A 17,510-nucleotide genomic window follows, 5' to 3' on the forward strand; every position below is an offset into this window, starting at 1 on the left:
CACACTGGAATCTCTTGTTTTGTTTTCTCCAGTAGATGATATTGGCATACATATTTATAATTACATACATGTTATGTACACTATAGGTATTAACATTATTCACTAGTCCTCTGACCGGGGTAAGGTTTACACAAGTTATGGGCATGCGACGTGTCGAATGATCTCAACTTAAACGTACGAGTATTTCCATTGATACAAGTTGGTAATGCTTCGACTCTTTTAACGGTTCAGTATTATAATATCAATCCATCATCTGTATCCACTCTAAGCTATCCCCACAAAACATGCATGAGAATAATTTGTAATATCCGTTTTGGCGTTGAAGTACAGAGATGGCTAATGATGGCTGGGCTCTATGACAAATATTTCAAATGTACAAGATATGACGATAGCAGGAAGCTACCATTCTAAACTCAATACTCTTGACCCAGGACATGAATCATTCCTATTGATACAGATTCTCGTGCATATGCCCACACACTTAATTTCAAACTTCCCTATTAGGCAAAACTAGCGAGTTCATAGTTGGCACAGTTGATATGATGCTCCATGCAGTGTGCGTGATTTTGTGGTGTGCCTCTGTTTGTTCCGGGCAGAACTGTAAGTAGGATTTTATAGTCTACAACTACATCAATATTTCAAATTACAATAGAAATAACTTCTTTGAGAGTCATTTAGAAGTTGGAGTTCTGAGTAATGATAAGATATAAGAATGAGGAACTTCTTTATTACAATTAGGAGCGACGTTTCGGTGTAAGTTCTAACACCGTTTTCAAGCAAGTTGATGTACAGTGTGTGTTGACAAATGTATATATAGGATCGAAGGCAGTGTGTAATATAAACAAAAGGTTGAAGCCAGTTATATAAAGAACAAAAGGATTGTGACTGATTCGGGTCTTTGATGAGTTAGTTGTACGCTGATGCTATGTAGTAACCTTGGTCACGGTTGATTAATCGTTGGAGTCTTTTTATATCGATGTTGATAGATTCTTGTAGTTTTCTGATTTTGAAGACTTTGAGGTTGGTGGTGAGGGCTTTGACTTTGTCCCACTGGGTGCTGTCGCTTGGGTTGTCATGGATATGGTCTGAAAGAGCTGAGTTATAGTCATTTTTGGAGACTGAACTTTGATGTTCTTTAACTCGGGTTTTGAGAGGCCTAGATGTTTCGCCAAAAAAGCTTGCTCACAATTGCACGGAATGTGGTACACTGCTCCTGATGGTTCTAGCTTGTGGTTGGATGGTGGTTTTCCTGTGGCTTTAATTGTGTTCTGAATGCTGTGACTTCTTTTGAAAACTCATCAATGTTGGGCTGTTTATATTTCTTTTACCCTTCTGTGTACATAACAGGCTTTCCCACTCCAATGTAACTGCATCTTAAACTCACTCAACTGTATAAGGTGAGGTGAGGTGAAATGGGGTTTAAAGTCGCGTCCAAGATTATTGTACTTACATAGCGACGTGCGTGCACGTGTGTGTGTGTGTGTGTGTGAATGTAAATGTAAATGTGTGTGTGTGAGAGAGAGAGAGAGAGAGAGAGAGAGAGAGAGAGAGAGAGAGAGTGTGTGTGTGTGTGTGTGTGTGTGTGTTAACTGTATAAACACTGCCTCCTAACCTGTATATATACTTGTCAACCATACTCCGTACATCGCTTGCTTGAAAACGCTGTTATGGTTACACCGACACATCACTCCTAATTGTAATAAAGAAGTTGTTCATCCATATATCTTATCCGTACTTACAATAGAATTCATCAGATTGAATCAGCATTTCTCGATTCATCATTATCAACTTATGTATGGATACAAATTTTTGTTTCTTTTCAATTCCACCCTTGGTATCTTTTATTATCGAGAAGAGAAACCCTTCCTCATTGGCACTCATTTGTTTACAACATTTATGGGGGCACGGGTGGCCCAGGCTAATGCGCCGCGATTCGCCCTGCAGAGTTGCGTCCCTTGGGCACGCCAGAAACCTATGATTATGGGTTCGAATCCCGGTTCGACTCCATTATGTTTCTAGGTTTGTCAGCACCATACCCGTGCTCGTGGGTTTCACCTAAGTGGTAAACGTCTGAGACCTGCAATCTCTTCGGGCTTTCCTCCCACATTAAGCTGACGCGCCACGATATAACTGGAATGCTGTTAAAAGTGGCGTTAAACCCTCACTACAACATTTATTAACGAGAACAACAGGGTACACATTCCGCCAATATCTCTGTATTTAATAACACTACAACATTCCGTTTCAGCTCAGTGGATTAACACCATGGGTAATGGATCATATTCCAGTTACAATGATACAACCACAAGTCCATGGTGGTCAGCAGTCAAAGCGTGCGCCAGCTCAGGTGGGCACCTGTTTGTACCTCAGAAGTCAATTGATGAGCTGACAAAATTACTTGAGGAAAACAAGGTGTACTGGGTTGGCGGATTACAATATTCGTCTTTGGTATGGACAGGTAAAACATCTCCCAACCTTTCTTTGAATTGTTGAGATGAAATAGTTTTTCTCTTGATATAATTTTAGATCATGATTGTTTTGGTTTAGGTCGGAAACGTTCGGGCTTTTAATTCGGATATGGGTGTCCTACCACTTAAAAATGACATAAATAGGACACTGTTCACAGCGGGCGTTAAACACAAACCAAATCACTGTATATGGATCAAGGCAGCATATAACAAATTACAAAATTATACAAATCCGTGAAACATTGGTGTTATTTGGGATACTTTTGTTGCATGCAAATAAGAGGTGAAGTGAGGTGAAATGGGGTTTAACGTCGCGTCCAAGATTTTTGCACTTATATAGCGACGTGCATGTACGTGCATGAAAATAAGAACACAATACAAACGGGACTGAGGGACGTGACATACCATTGGCTTCTCGGTTTTGTAATTCAGGATTTGTAGGTTTATCTTTTTAAACAATTATATACAATGTCAAAGCGTCAGGCTCAGATTCCATAGTGTGTAAAAGGCAGACGTGGCGAGAATAATATGAACAGAACGCTGAAAATCAGTGATGACGCCAGGTGTGTAAGCACTTCTCGTGTTATGATTGTTCGGAGGCTTATATACTCAAAAGGATACTCTTTTCTTTTGAAGATTTCTAAGGTTATGGTGTATGATGAGGGTTAAGACGAACTACAAAGCCTTTATAAAGACCCTTTTAATTTTTAAAAATAAATTTGATAAACAAATAACGATAATGTATGTTGTGCAGTTTCCACGTTCGATGAGGTCAATGACACGAACACTAAGGCTTTGTTTAATATAAAGTACTTAACACTCTTGTTAATGGTCATTGTAGTCAGGACTAAACGACCCTTGAAAGTGTTTTTAAACTTCCCGACGACGTTTTTTAACACAACGGTCATTTTCTAGCTGTTCTTTCCGTGGACATTTTTCTTCCTTCCTTTGCCATTAAATCTTAATCCTAATTCTAATCAAACAATTTAGATTTTTTTCTATGTCTTCAATATATATTTTGTCGTCTGTAATATAGTTTTTAACAATTTATACGAATAATATAGTGGACCTTTAAACTGAACAGCATTCTTAATACGACATCGAACTGAAATTTTCATTAAAATTTTCCAAATGATTGAAAAACAATGTCCTAACGAAATCAGTGGGATACAAACCAAGATCTCTTCTGTTTGACGACCACGTATTTCTCCCGTAAATATATACAAATAAATAGATAAACAAAACATTTGTACGCCTATCTGCAGACAACTTTTTTTTTCCATTCATTTTAAGAATAACGAGCCACTATCTTAAACATTGTATGTTTAAATATTTACAAATTAACGAAGCCCTTAAAACTCTCCATAGATCATACAGTTTGGAATCGAAATACCGAAATAAGGATTTTTTACATGCTAACAGCTGAATCTTTTCCAAATGTATCATTATCACGTTATTATCCCCACGTTTCTGTGTAATATAACAATTTCTGTGTCAAACAACTTTTCGTAATTACTGAAAGAGAAATCGCAGTAATGTGTCAGACCTTTCAAAGCACACAAACTTATTTTTATATTTGCTTCAATAATATAAAGTTAAACGTATGCGTACATGAAATTATAAAATCTATTAACATGATCAGTAGGAATATATCATTTAGCATGATGATTGCTTGAATTATTGTTTTCATTAGAGATTGCACCTTTCGCCTAACCCAATTGTTTCAGATGACAGGGCCAGATATTACACGAGAGTCGGATACATGTCCCCTTCTGAAGCAACAGATGTCGTTACTGTTACTAAAGAAAACAATTCTGTATTTACTTGTCATCTGGCATGTGGAGATACATTTGGTCTTTTCGGTCTGAAGGTAAGTAACACTAATTGTTGATTTCCTCAAGACAAAGAGTTTTAGTTCTAAATTTCATTGAATTTATATATATATTTCACATCATGCAGAATCAGTGAGTGCAAATCAAGAAATCTTCAAAGCATTATCCTCTTAAGACCGTATTTGTAAAAACATACAAATAATAAACACAATAACTGATATAATAATTATCAGTACGATATGACTTTTAATTCTTATCAGTCGTCTGTATGATAACAAACCACTTTCCAAATTTAAGCTTGAGCGCGTTTCGCAAGCAATCATAGAGCTACGAATCTCGAAGTTGTATGTTAAAGTATGTGAGTACATGTAAGTTAAAGTGCAGGCAAGCTTTTCATGTATTTGGGTGAAATGGAACGTAACGCCTTCCCTTTTCCGCCACTTTATAAGTGCTGTATCTTATCTTATGAGGAATGGAAATAACCAAACATTTTGAAGAATGTTATCAAGAAGTATGATGTTGCTTGAAAAGCCTAGTGGAAACATTGTTAAATTATTTCGCCTTTGACTCGGTTTCGATTCCCAACATTTGAACATATTCCCAGTGTATAGAGCTGTGTGGATTAACACACAGTTCGTTGGTGATTTCGTTATTAGTTATTTATGGGAATAAGATCTCCTTGGACATTTCATAAACCGGAAACATCTCATCAACATTCTGTAGTACAATATGACCTTGGAGACTGATCAGTTATCTGTACATAACAAACCAATTTCACGTCAAAATACCCACAAGAAAAAATTAATCAATTATATCGCCGAAGACCTGGGATAGATTGGTACATATTCCCAGGATTTCGAGATTTGTGGATTAACGTGTAGGTCGTTAGCGATTTCATTATTAAACACACGGCCAAAGGAAGCTTTACCACTTTAAAGTTGAAAACTGCAAAAAATTGAAAACACAAGTTCAAACGTAATCAATGCAAAGCACATCGTCCAAACACACCAATGCTTTATGCAGAAAGTGTTACACGTCCACAGCACGTTTTCGAAAATGCGAAAAGTGAAAAACACGAGCCGCTTGGGCAGCCGAAACAATACGTGCAATAAGGGTAAATAAATTATACGGACGTCTTGTCAGAAACTCACCCGATAAAAAAACACACACCACAGAAATGTACCCTGACACCCTAACAACGCCAGCGGACCCTGGATATGATGCAGATGGGAGCCACCCATCCCAACTTTGCTAGAACTTTTGGTTGCTCCTGATGTAACGTTACAGACAGACGGGCCAGACATCATACAGGCCAAGAGCAGGCAGTCCCAGAGTAACTACGCTCAATGAAGACCGGTACTTGCGTACGTTGCATATCCGGAATCGATTCCTGACAGTGACATTATCAGCGACGAATGCCTTAGGCCATATCGTAAGTCGATAGAGTGTGGCCAGGCGACTCATGACTCACGGAACTAGGGCTTACAGACCTTACAGAAGACAGTTATTGACAACACAACATGGTTGAGATGGGTCCTGACTCTACGTCATTGGCAGCGACGTGTCTGGCAGAGCATCGTTTATACTGATGAAAGTCTGTTCTGTCTGTTCAGAGCTGATGGAAGACAGCTTGTTTACCGGTGAAGGGGAGAACGAACGGAGGCATGTTGCGTGTAGGAGATCGTGTCGTATGGTGGAGGGGGTGTTACGGTATAGGGAGGATGTATGGTATGTGGGCACGAGAAAACACCACTGGTCATCGTTATAGAACATTTGACAGCTCAGCGTTACATTCTTCCTCCGAATGTCCTACCATTTCTGCAACAGCTGCCGCGTGGTGTCCTTTATCAGCATGACAGCGCCACAACCCATACAGCCAGAATCATACAGAATTTACTTGCAGCCAACAACGTAAACGTGTTGCCGTGGCCTGCATGCTCCCTAGACATGCCCTCAAAAGAACGTCTCTGGGATGTCGTGTTCGACAGAGACCACATCCTCCAACCGACCGACAAGTACTGATCCAGGCCCTCCAAGGAGAATGTCACACGTGACGTCATCAGACTATTAGAGTTTTTGCGTGACTTGTAGCAGGGAGTGGTCATACACGTTATTAATGTGTCTTTGAACTTGAGCGATTTTAGATATGTGTCTATTACGCTGAAAGCTTGTTTTTGCCACCCCACCTCAATTCGGGCAGCTGTCATGCCAATATCCTGATGCTGTCTGGTTGTCATTTTAAATGTTGATTTCGCTGAGATTTTTATCTTTTCAATAAATTGTAATTCATGCATCGATCTTTTTTTAAACTGGAGTGATTTAAAAAATTGTGGTAAAGTTACTTTTGGTCGTCAGTTTAGATGAAATCGCCTTGGCAATTCACAAAGCGGAAATCCCACGAACTTCACATTATCATAAAATACCGAAACGAGACTGTCCTACGATAAAACATCTTTTATGTTTAATATAATGTCTGTATCTTATACCAGGGCGATTCCTGCTACTGTCTCGGTCCCCTGAGCAAGCAACTCAGCTTGGACATTGTTAAAAAGACGAGAGCGACAGAGATCCGATGTCCCGGGGATTACAATGAGCTGTGTGGGGATGACACAACGATAACTGTGTACAAACGAGGTAACGTAGCGGCACATATATATAACTCTGCAAATGAAAACAGTTTTCGAGTTTTGCACCATACATTCCCATTTAAGCAATTGTTAAAACTATCAGAAGTAATATTTTCACGTTTGACAGAGGTCATCATTTAAAAGCATGATTAATGCGAGGTTTACACGACATACTGCTTTTCGACTGGACCAAAGGTCGATCACATGGCCGCGAAACTGACGTTCATTGGTGTATGAACGACACGTTTTGACGCTCATACGTTCTTCACGAGACTATTCTTGAAACACTGACGGAACACTTCCTTGGGATTCCCTGGCACGAGTACATGCAGTGAGTTAATTCAAAGAATATATGAATGTATATACCCGTCAACGCTGCATTTTGCAAGTAAATAAGTTTCCGTGCATGTGTAGTGGATATGACGTAAGGGACCGATATATTCTGTGGGGTCTTGGATTTGTATCGATAGTGTTATTTTTTCAGCTACAGCTACAAATGATGACAATATAGTTTTTCGATGAATTCCCAGGCAAGATCAGCTCACAATGGTTTGGTTTTGCTAATAGCGGCTGTGTATGCTTCGTTCATCTCTTACATAATGTTGTAGGTACGCCGAGCGTTACCGTCTCACCATCTGGAAGGTGTGGCTACGTAGAGAAAGGAAAGGGTAAAAGACGAGACTACCAATCATTCTACCTCGATGGGAACTGTGAGACCAAACGATTCTCTGCATGCAAGAAACCTACAGGTATTATGCTCTGTATTACATGAACATTGTTTTCTGTCTCAGGTGAAAGTTTAGTTTAGGTAAACAGGATTGATTATGACCAAAACAATATGACATTGTTTGGAGCTTCATGACCAAACGTTGAGAAATGAGTGCGTAGGTGAGCTGGGTAAACGCCCTTCAAACAGTATTTCAGTTTTATCAGTTACAACGTGTCAGCGTAATGTCGGAGGAAACACCAAAGTGATGCAGGTCTTAGATACGTAAATCAGTGTGGTGAAACCTTTATTCTTTATGGTATGGTGGTTCGAACCCTGGCCGCTTCATAACGACGTTAAAAGATGGCACTTGATGTTACCCTGCTGGAACGCGGTACTTTTGAAATCAAACAACGACTCATCGGCTCGGTGAGAATGAGTGAGTGAGTGAGCACTTTTAGGACTATAGCACTTTTAGTATTATTCCAGCAATATCATGTTGTGGGACACCGGACTGGGCTTCACACCTTGTACCCCACCCGGCACTTTGGCGTGGCGAGAGAAGGCTTTAACTACTTGGCAAAGCTACGGCCCCTGTTCGGCTCATACTATACTGTATACGGAGTAGGGTATCCCTGTTATACTTTAGCATGGTATAACATTCGGCTAGGTAGGACTATAAAACAGGCATAAGCCCCAAATAGTACAAACACGCGACCCCCTCACGCACACAAACATACACACATGCAAACAATCTGTCACGAGGCGTTAAGCCCCATTTCACCTCACCTCAACATGGGTATGACCAGAGAATTCTTTAACCACAAGGCTACAACACCTCCCCTACCCTACAGAAATGAACGTCAAGTCAAGTTTGAGCATCCAATAAATAAAGCGACAAAACCCTTTCCATATCCAATAGAAATATCTGCATAAAGCAAGGTCGACTGTGCGATTCCGACTGTCACGAGCATGTGTTCATGAATCACCATCAATTAGTAATGATACCAGGTGTTTGTGAAAAGCTGAGAGTATCCTGCCCTACCGGTGGCACCCGTAATAAACATATGTAAGGGTAAGTCAGTTGATCTCGTGAAAAAAAACACGGGAACATGTGGCACAAGTCAAAATAGGGAATGCATCGGACAAAATTTTTTCACTGATGCGTCAAATTTGGAAATGTCCTCCCTCACGTCTACCATAAAATCTTATGAACGTTTTCCTGAGGCCTTGAATGCTGTAACCTTGATCAAACAACTTCTGAGCAAAAGTCGTATGGCGCTCTGTAAAATCTTGGAAGAAAGAGCATACTCGATTCTATCTCAAAAGTTGTGAAATGTAAACATCAAAGGCTGGAGCTGCTGGAATATTGCGGGACATGAAGGGAAAGTTGACTATTGGAAAGTTGAAGCCACCCCTCTTGTCATACAGCCCTGTGGAGAGTGGTTTGTCACTCTGAATCTTTATGCATATATCTAAACATGAAACAGATTAAGTGGTCTCAAAGGTCTCCTTTATTTCTACAGTAGTTCAGGTGGGTAAATCAGTGGAAGGGAATTAGCTATTTTATTGTTATTGAACCATATCAGATCGTCGATATACCTGAAGCTTAAGTTTGATGATATAATATTATGTATGACATGCGACCATATTGGTTTTTAGGTAATACTGATCGATTTGGGCATCATTTTGTCCGGAAAGGTCCGAAAGATTCCAAAACGACATTTAGGCCAAATGTAGACGGCAGGTGAACCATTCTTTGTTAAAACTGGCCAAGTATTCATTTATAAATGATTAAATAGTATTATAGATTTGCACCAGTTCATTTCATGTAGTTCATTAGCACAAATCAATTCAAGTTATCGTATTCGATCAATCAGTTGATGGGGATATATTTCTTGGCTTGACCAGTATGATCAGTAACGCTATCAATCCAAGTGCAAAGATTCACCCTCTGACATATTCTGGTTATTTCAGATGCAGACGGGCTTTCCGACTGTTCTGGAAACGTATGTGTTGACAATGTAAATAAGACATGGGAAGAGGAACGTGGTGACTGCAGACTGGTTAAAGTAACAGACTCGAATACAAAAAATCTACTAACTGCGATGAAGTACTCTTCTTACTGGATTGGGTTGAGACGTTTTACAGAATGGAGATGGATTAATGGTATTGTACCGCTATTGGTATATTCATGTCTTTGGTTGAACATTTACAACCTGTTTTCAAGTTTGATATGATGAAATGCATACCATGTTAGTGCGGTTGTACACTTTATCAGTACAAAATGCCAACATTATAATCGTTGAATAGAAGCGTGTGAGTTATAATGATCTTGTCTATAATGTAAACAAATTCGTCATGTTTTATTCTTACAAAATGCAGACGGTATATATATCATTATATAGTCATCCGTGTTCATGGTACTGAACAAGTAATCACATATATACAATCTCTTCCTTTCATAGGAATTACAGTGGAACGGAAGTTTAGTGGTGAGGACTTTGCGAGACAATGTATGGCGGCTCGTCGGAAAGGTGTCACACTATCCCTGGACTGGTGTAGTTGTTCGGAGAGATACCCAGCTGTATGCCAGTCAGGTAACAATGGTCATGTCACCCACCTAAACCTAGCTAAAGTAACAAGCGAACCAGAGAGGAGTACACGTCAGGTTTACATTTCTAGAGTTAGCCTAACCTGAACTTCTGTATCACTGAAAAGGTACTGCTGTTCGAAATAATATAATATGTCGTTTACCGAGGTCTCAGTGAGTGGTAAGTTGTGTTGTTTGTTTCACGTCACAGTGATCAATATCCACATTTTATCACGGCACCCTGTAAATAACTGAATCTGAGCGAGTCTAACCAGTGGTCGATATCATGCGTAAAGTCCCTCGCCGACTCTGACCATCCTATCCAATTTGGTCGCCCCTTACAACCAGCAATAGAATATACTCTAACACAAGTCACCATGGGGTTACTGAAGATATGTGTATGGACCAAAGTGACATATTTTAATTTAAGTCTCTTATTCCATCTACAGTCACCGAATCTACAAAGCTACCAGAGCGTATGACAACAAAAACAACACCACCAACAGCAACAATGACCACCCACATTCCGGTGACCACTCCAGTGTCTATCTCTGCCACCGATTCTGTGACACTGATGGCAGACAATCTTCAACCGGATACACATGTGACGGGTGAATGATGAAAACTTTAATAGTATACATATTACGTATGTTGGTGGTGATCACCCTCCTCAACCAATAGGAGTTTCAGAAGATTCACGAATGTCTTGATGCATATTTAACTGGGTTTGTTTACTTTTAATTACGAATGGGAAACGAATCAAGATTACCGAGTGACCCTAAACATATTTTGTAATCCCTTCTTCTCTGTTCTGATAACAATTCATACAATATAGATATTATTCAGTAGAACGTGGATTAAGTTGTGGATTAAGACCTCCTTTGTCTGAGTCGAGTCTGTGTCTGTGGACCCATGTTATTAGTAATAACGGGTTTTCTTAATACTCATGTTAATATCGAACGTTATAATTATGTTTCACAGATGACTGACATGTGATATAAGAACTAATGCACATGACTTCTATCTGTAACTAGCCGATCTTGTACTGGATCTAATAATTACACTGTCTTTGGGCATGTATTGTATTATACCGAGTTTAATGAACCTAGGCTAAATAAATCTAACACATTACACAAGCAGGGGTTTATTAATAATGAAACGTTCAAGGCTTAAAGTGCCAGGTCGCATCTGAAACAGTGACGAAGTGAGTTGTTCGATCCTCATAGATCATCTCATCTTCCCGAGGCAAGGGAGTTAACTGACTATAAAAGTCCAGCTTCCACCCTTGCCGAACTAGGCTGGTATTATGGAGTTACATTTTGGCTGGACTAACGAGTCTATGCATAGTCCAATCAAAACCGCGCAACAAAATCGAAATCCGGTTCGTAAACTCTCATGCAGATTTCGGTCGATTGAAGGATTTGCAAAACATGTGCATCGCCAACTCGTGTCAGCTTTGGGAGGAAAGCTCGAAATGATGCAGACCGTTCACGTGCAACACTTTGGTGAACCCATATATTTGTTGCCAATAAACCCGTGGTCATAATCAGGGCCAATCTGGGATGTAACTCACAGAAGAATGAGTAATGATCTTCTATGCTCCACTAATGACCTCGTCTACAAATACGATCCCTTTAAGTAAATATGTTACATATCTTGAAATCTAGGTTGGGTTGTAGTGTACGAAATCCCTTACTTCACGTAAAACAAAGATTTCAGCATACCTACAGTGAGTGAGTTGGGTTTAACGCCGCTTATAACAGTATTCCAGTTATATATAGTTAAGTACTGTGTCTTGTTAAAGGAACCCTAAAAGCATATCACTCTGAGCAAACGATAGATCAAACACCTTTGTTGCTGAATTGTTAGCGCCAAGTGTTAGTTTTTATATAATGCTATAATTATCTCTTTTTTTTGTGTTCCATGCACAGATGTGGGCGTGGCACTGAGTGTCGTGGCTGTGTCGGCTGCGTTTGTTATAATTGTGTTTATAACATTGAAAAGGTACGTTAAATTAAATCCTAATTGTTCAATTAATTTCGTATAAAAACAAGCCATGAAGCGCCAACATAATAATAATTCGTGGTAGACTGGGTAGCCCTATGGTTACAATTGTGGACTCGTCGCGGCGAGGCGCGGGTTTGATTCTCCATATGAGTTTAATGTGTGAAAATCATCATCAGTTGTTACTTCACTGATATATTGCTTCAAGTCGCCTAAATCCAGACCAACTTACTTTGTGGTAGTTGCCCAGAATTACCAAATGTAGTTTTGTAGGAGCAGTCACCGTAAAGTAGATCTTGTTTATATCTAGAAGCTTCTATTAACGCTTCATTTATGCAAATGATATCTATATCAGCTCAATCATTGTTAAGAATAATCAACTCTAAAAATGTAACAGACCCTAAAATGGAATGTTGTCATGAACTCGATATTTGTCTTTTTGATTACAGGAAGAAGATGTACTGCTTCAAGATGAATGCACGTTGTGACAGAGCCACGGGACATACTCACTCTGTTACTGGCCCCATGTCGTGTAATGACGTCACTCCGAGCAGCATACATGGTCCTGCAGATGGTAATTACTGCATCATTGATGACGTCGAGTCTTCAAGGCTGTACCATCACATCAGAGGAGCTTCTAGGGAGGGCGGGGAGTATGATACGACACGACAGGTGCAACGTGTAAGACGAGATGACAGTGCCTATAATCATATCTATACTGAACTTGATCTTCATGCTGCGGACACTGGAGAAGATCAGTACAATGTGCTCAAGCTTGGAAGATCTCCGGGTCAGACTAATGCTAGCACTGGGATGTACCACCATGTTGGACCTGGTGTGGCGGGTGAGGGTGAAGATCCGTACAATGTGCTCAAGCTTGGAAGATCTCCGGGGCAGACTAATGCTAGCACTGGGGTGTATCACCATGTTGGACCTGGTGTGGCGGATGAAGGTGAAGATCCGTACAATGTGCTCAAGCTTGGAAGATCTCCGGGAGAGACTAATGCTAGCACTGGGGTGTATCACCATGTTGCACCTGGTGTGGCGGGTGAAGGTGAAGATCCGTACAATGTGCTCCGGCTTGGAAGATCTCCGGGGCAGACTAATGCTAGCACTGGAGTGTATCACCATGTTGGACCTGGTGGGTCGTTTGAAGGTGAAGATCAGTACAATGTGCTCCCGCATGGAAGATCTCCGGGACAGACTAATGCTAGTACTGGGGTGTATCACCATGTTGGACCTGGTGGGTCGGGTGAAGGTGAAGATCAGTACAATGTGCTCCCGCGTGGAAGATCTCCGGGACAGCCTAATGCTAGTACTGGGGTGTATCACCATGTTGGACCTGGTGTGGCGGGTGATGGTGAAGATATGTACAATGTGTTCAAGCTTGGAAGATCTCCGGGGCAGACTAATGCTAGCACTGGAGTGTATCACCATGTTGGACCTGGTGGGTCGTTTGAAGGTGAAGATCAGTACAATGTGCGTGCTCCCGTGTGGAAGATCTCCGGGACAGACTAATGCTAGCACTGGGGTGTATCACCATGTTGGACCTGGTGTGGCGGGTGAGGGTGAAGACTTGGTTAACGGATGAGGGTGTTAAGAGCACAACAAAGCACAGAGAAACATGTTATACATACAATCAAATACGACAAAACAGATGCTACCCAGATACCTACAGTTGGACAGGCTAGACGGGCATCTGTCCGGAATAAGCTGCTCGTCTCCCTTATGAAGATTAGCATAATTTTCTTTCTTACACTATTGCGGACAGAGCCAACAGGGAACATTGGCTGAAGGACCTCATGGTCAGTGGGTCAACGGGTGTTAAAGTGACAGACGTCATGACGCTAGGGAAAGCATAGAGAATATCAATGTTGACGTTTAGAGGGTGAAGGCTTCTGGTCATGTTGGCGGCTGCTACAGGAACCGGAGTGAGTGAGTGAGCGAGTGAGTGACTTGGGGTCTCGTCGTTTTGAACAGTATTTCCGTTTTTAAATAGAACGGTAGTTTAATGTCAGAGTCAACGAATGAGAAGGATTTAGCGCTCCAAGGCCAAGGATAATAATAGAAATGGAAATAGGATTCTTAGCCGTGACAGCTAAAGGGATGCAACTCTTCACAGCCCCCGACGACTACCAGGCAAAACACAGATATGGTCTCTGCTACAATGTATGAATTCGAGTTGGAGGGATTCTTCTGGGCAATACAAGGGAGATAACTGGTCTTTACTTCACAGGCTGTCATGTTAGAAACTATATCATTTAGGCGTCACACAGTAATGTTAACTCAACTTGTACACAGGGACGGCCAGTATAAATTGTAGTAGTATGGCGAGGTTTTATGCGTCCCTCCTTAGGTTTTATAATGAGGCATAAAACCACAGGTACCCCGAGTGATACTGCTACGACGAATTTATCTCACCGACATGTTTTAATATGACTTCATAAAGAAATTCAACAAATTCAAAATTGATAGAAAGCTGCTGTTCGATTGAGCTAAGATTAACTAGTGCTATGTCACCTGACTTTCAATGAATCGGAAAAAGCGAGCGGCTGTTTGCTTCAAAGCGGGGCTTAAGGGATTTATTCTTCCTTTCAGAAATCCACGTGCAGCATATCTTGTTCGTGGCGGGGTATAGGGGATATATTCTCCCGCTGAGAAATGTATTTGCCTCCAAGGTGGGATACATAGTATTTTATCAAGATCACGTGAATCAATCAGAACTCATCATTCTGACGTAGAGGTATGATAACTTGTCACAGTTTATGCAAGGAAATTGTCAAGGAAAAGTATGACATTACTCTGTCACTCGAGTTGACAACATGGTAAATATCTAGAAGCTAGCTACAAGTAAGTTAACAATAACGTAAAACACTTTTTATTGCGTATTTTCGGAAGGAAATTGGAATAACCCTAAGTGTAGGTCCGTTTGCGTTTTTCGAGTTCGTTTGTTGATAGGTAATGTCATCTTATGTTTGTATATATTTATCCTTTTATTTATTGTGAGATAGAAAGCCACATGTATGTATACACATTACCTGGGTGAAACAAATCTGTGCAAGATAACGAACACTTGGCCAGCTGAGGTGTTATTTTCTGAAAACAATATGACAACACTATCTGGGATTAGTTCATTTATGGATCTTGTTGCCAGATTGTAATTACTCTGTATGTAGTTTACCTGCCATTTTAATTTGCGATTGGGGAAATATGTTTTATTATTCAGTAGTAATGCATACCTTTGTCAGCATTGTGCAATTTCATTACTTACATGCAATGTTATAACCGACCACTGTACATTTCTGTCGCTTTATGTACCTGAAAATAATGTGCACAAAATAAATGTTTATCAATGTATCATCGTTGCAAAGTGAAATTACATAAACGTAGTTACTGCTGTAGGTGTAGTACAAACATACTGTTGTCCATGGAAATCTAGATTAAGTGTAAAAAGGAAGAAGGGTCTGAGATATATATGTTAGCTATTTCTCACTGTGTAAGTTTGTTAAACTCTGGGCAGTGGAACTAGCCAATATCGGAGACATTGTCAGTCAGACAGCAAGCCAGAGTAGACCGAGTTAATGCCGCATTGAACTGTATTTCAGTTATATAGGGCGTGTCAGTTTTAGGTTCAAGGACAGTGACGTAGGTCGAAGCCGTTTACCACTCCCTGTGAAATTAAGGATAACGGGAATTTACCCGACATGCATCATGATCAGGACGATGCTGGGAGCTTGCAACATTAGACAGCTCACTGCAGATGCCCTACCATCCAAGTCAGAGTATAAGTCACAACGTAAGTCACAACGTAAGCCACAGCGAAGTCTCCGTCACATTGAAAGTCACAGTCCACGTTACAGAGTAAAATACATTTTAAGTGTCTGTGTACGTTACAGACAGCTTAAGTCTCAGTGTATGTTACAATGTAAATCACAGTTGAATCCACTTTATATGTTACAGAGTAAATCACAGTTTAAGTCTCAGTGTATGTTACGGAGTAAATCACAGTTGAAGCCACTTTATATGTTACAGAGTAAATCACAGTTTAAGTCACAGTGTATGTTACAGAGTAAATCACAGTTTAAGCCACTTTATATGTTACAGAGTAAATCACAGTTTAAGTCACAGTGTATGTTACAGAGTAAATCACAGTTTAAGTCACAGTTTATGTTACAGAGTAAATCGCAGTTTAAGTCACAGTTTATGTTACAGAGTAAATCGCAGTTTAAGTCACAGTTTATGTTACAGAGTAAATCACAGTTGAAGCCACTTTATATGTTACAGAGTAAATCACAGTTGAAGCCACTTTATATGTTACAGAGTAAATCACAGTTGAAGCCGCTTTATATGTTACAGAGTAAATCACAGTTTAAGTCACAGTGTATGTTACAGAGAAAATCACAGCCGAAGTAACTTTATATGTTACAGAGCAAAATCTAAGTCACAGTGAAAATCAAAACGTAGATATGATTTTAAAAATGACCAGGGTACCGTTGTACAAAACAACCTTAGCGCTAACACTGTCGGAAGTCTACGTTAGGGTATGGGAGTTACGAACACCCTAGCGCTAAGATCGCTTTGTACAACGGCACGCAGGACATTGACGTGGGGGCGATACTCCTACACAAAACATATGTATGGTATGACTCCAGTGGAAACTGAAAATATACTTGTAAGTAGGATGATGGCGGTTCTCTCATTAACACGGATATATCGTTTGACACCTTTCACTATACTCAGGATCAAGTATATTTTAGACCCACCTGGGTGTTGATATATATATCAAATCTAGGTTCTTCTATATTTATTTGTACCATCAATGTATGTAAGTTTAACCATGGTTCTGCGTGAAACACGTGTACAAAGGGAGGTTACTGGTTCTGGGAACAGTAACTGAAGAGCTTACGGATGTAGCGTGTTCATGTGCAACCACATTGCGTAATCTCTATTTGATTCTCTAAGTTTGTTTGTTTGTTTGTTGTTTAACGCCACACTCAGCAATATTCCGCTACATAACGGCGGTCTGTAAATAATCGAGTATGGACCAGATAATCCAGTGATTGACATCATGAACATCGATCCACGCAATGGGGATCGATGACATGTATCAACCAAGTCAGCGAGCCTGACCACCCGATCCTGTTAGTCGCCATTTACGACAAGCAGAGTAGCCTTTTACGGCAAGCATGGGTTGCTGAAGAGCTATTCTACCTCGGATCTTCACGGGTCGATTCTATCTGAAAATATGTTTTTGCGTCGCGTTCAAGATTATTGCACATA

The 17,510-nt window shown here is 40.3% G+C and overlaps 1 protein-coding gene across 1 annotated transcript; it reads left to right on the forward strand.

Annotated features, from left to right (window-relative positions):
• The first annotated feature begins 523 nt into the window (after nucleotides 1–523).
• Nucleotides 524–14,707, forward strand: LOC139444025 (uncharacterized). The gene is made up of 10 exons (XM_071224926.1): nucleotides 524–600; nucleotides 2,249–2,458; nucleotides 4,196–4,338; nucleotides 6,790–6,934; nucleotides 7,536–7,676; nucleotides 9,611–9,802; nucleotides 10,102–10,233; nucleotides 10,676–10,837; nucleotides 12,158–12,230; nucleotides 12,680–14,707. The coding sequence occupies exons 1-10, from the start codon at nucleotides 540–542 to the stop codon at nucleotides 13,746–13,748; spliced, it is 2,328 nt and encodes a 775-aa protein (XP_071081027.1). The 5' UTR covers nucleotides 524–539; the 3' UTR covers nucleotides 13,749–14,707.
• Nucleotides 14,708–17,510: the final 2,803 nt, after the last annotated feature.

This window comes from Haliotis cracherodii, unplaced genomic scaffold (genome assembly GCF_022045235.1).
Source record: "Haliotis cracherodii isolate W230 unplaced genomic scaffold, xgHalCrac1.p SCAF_5, whole genome shotgun sequence".
Taxonomy (NCBI): Eukaryota; Metazoa; Mollusca; class Gastropoda; order Lepetellida; family Haliotidae; genus Haliotis; species Haliotis cracherodii.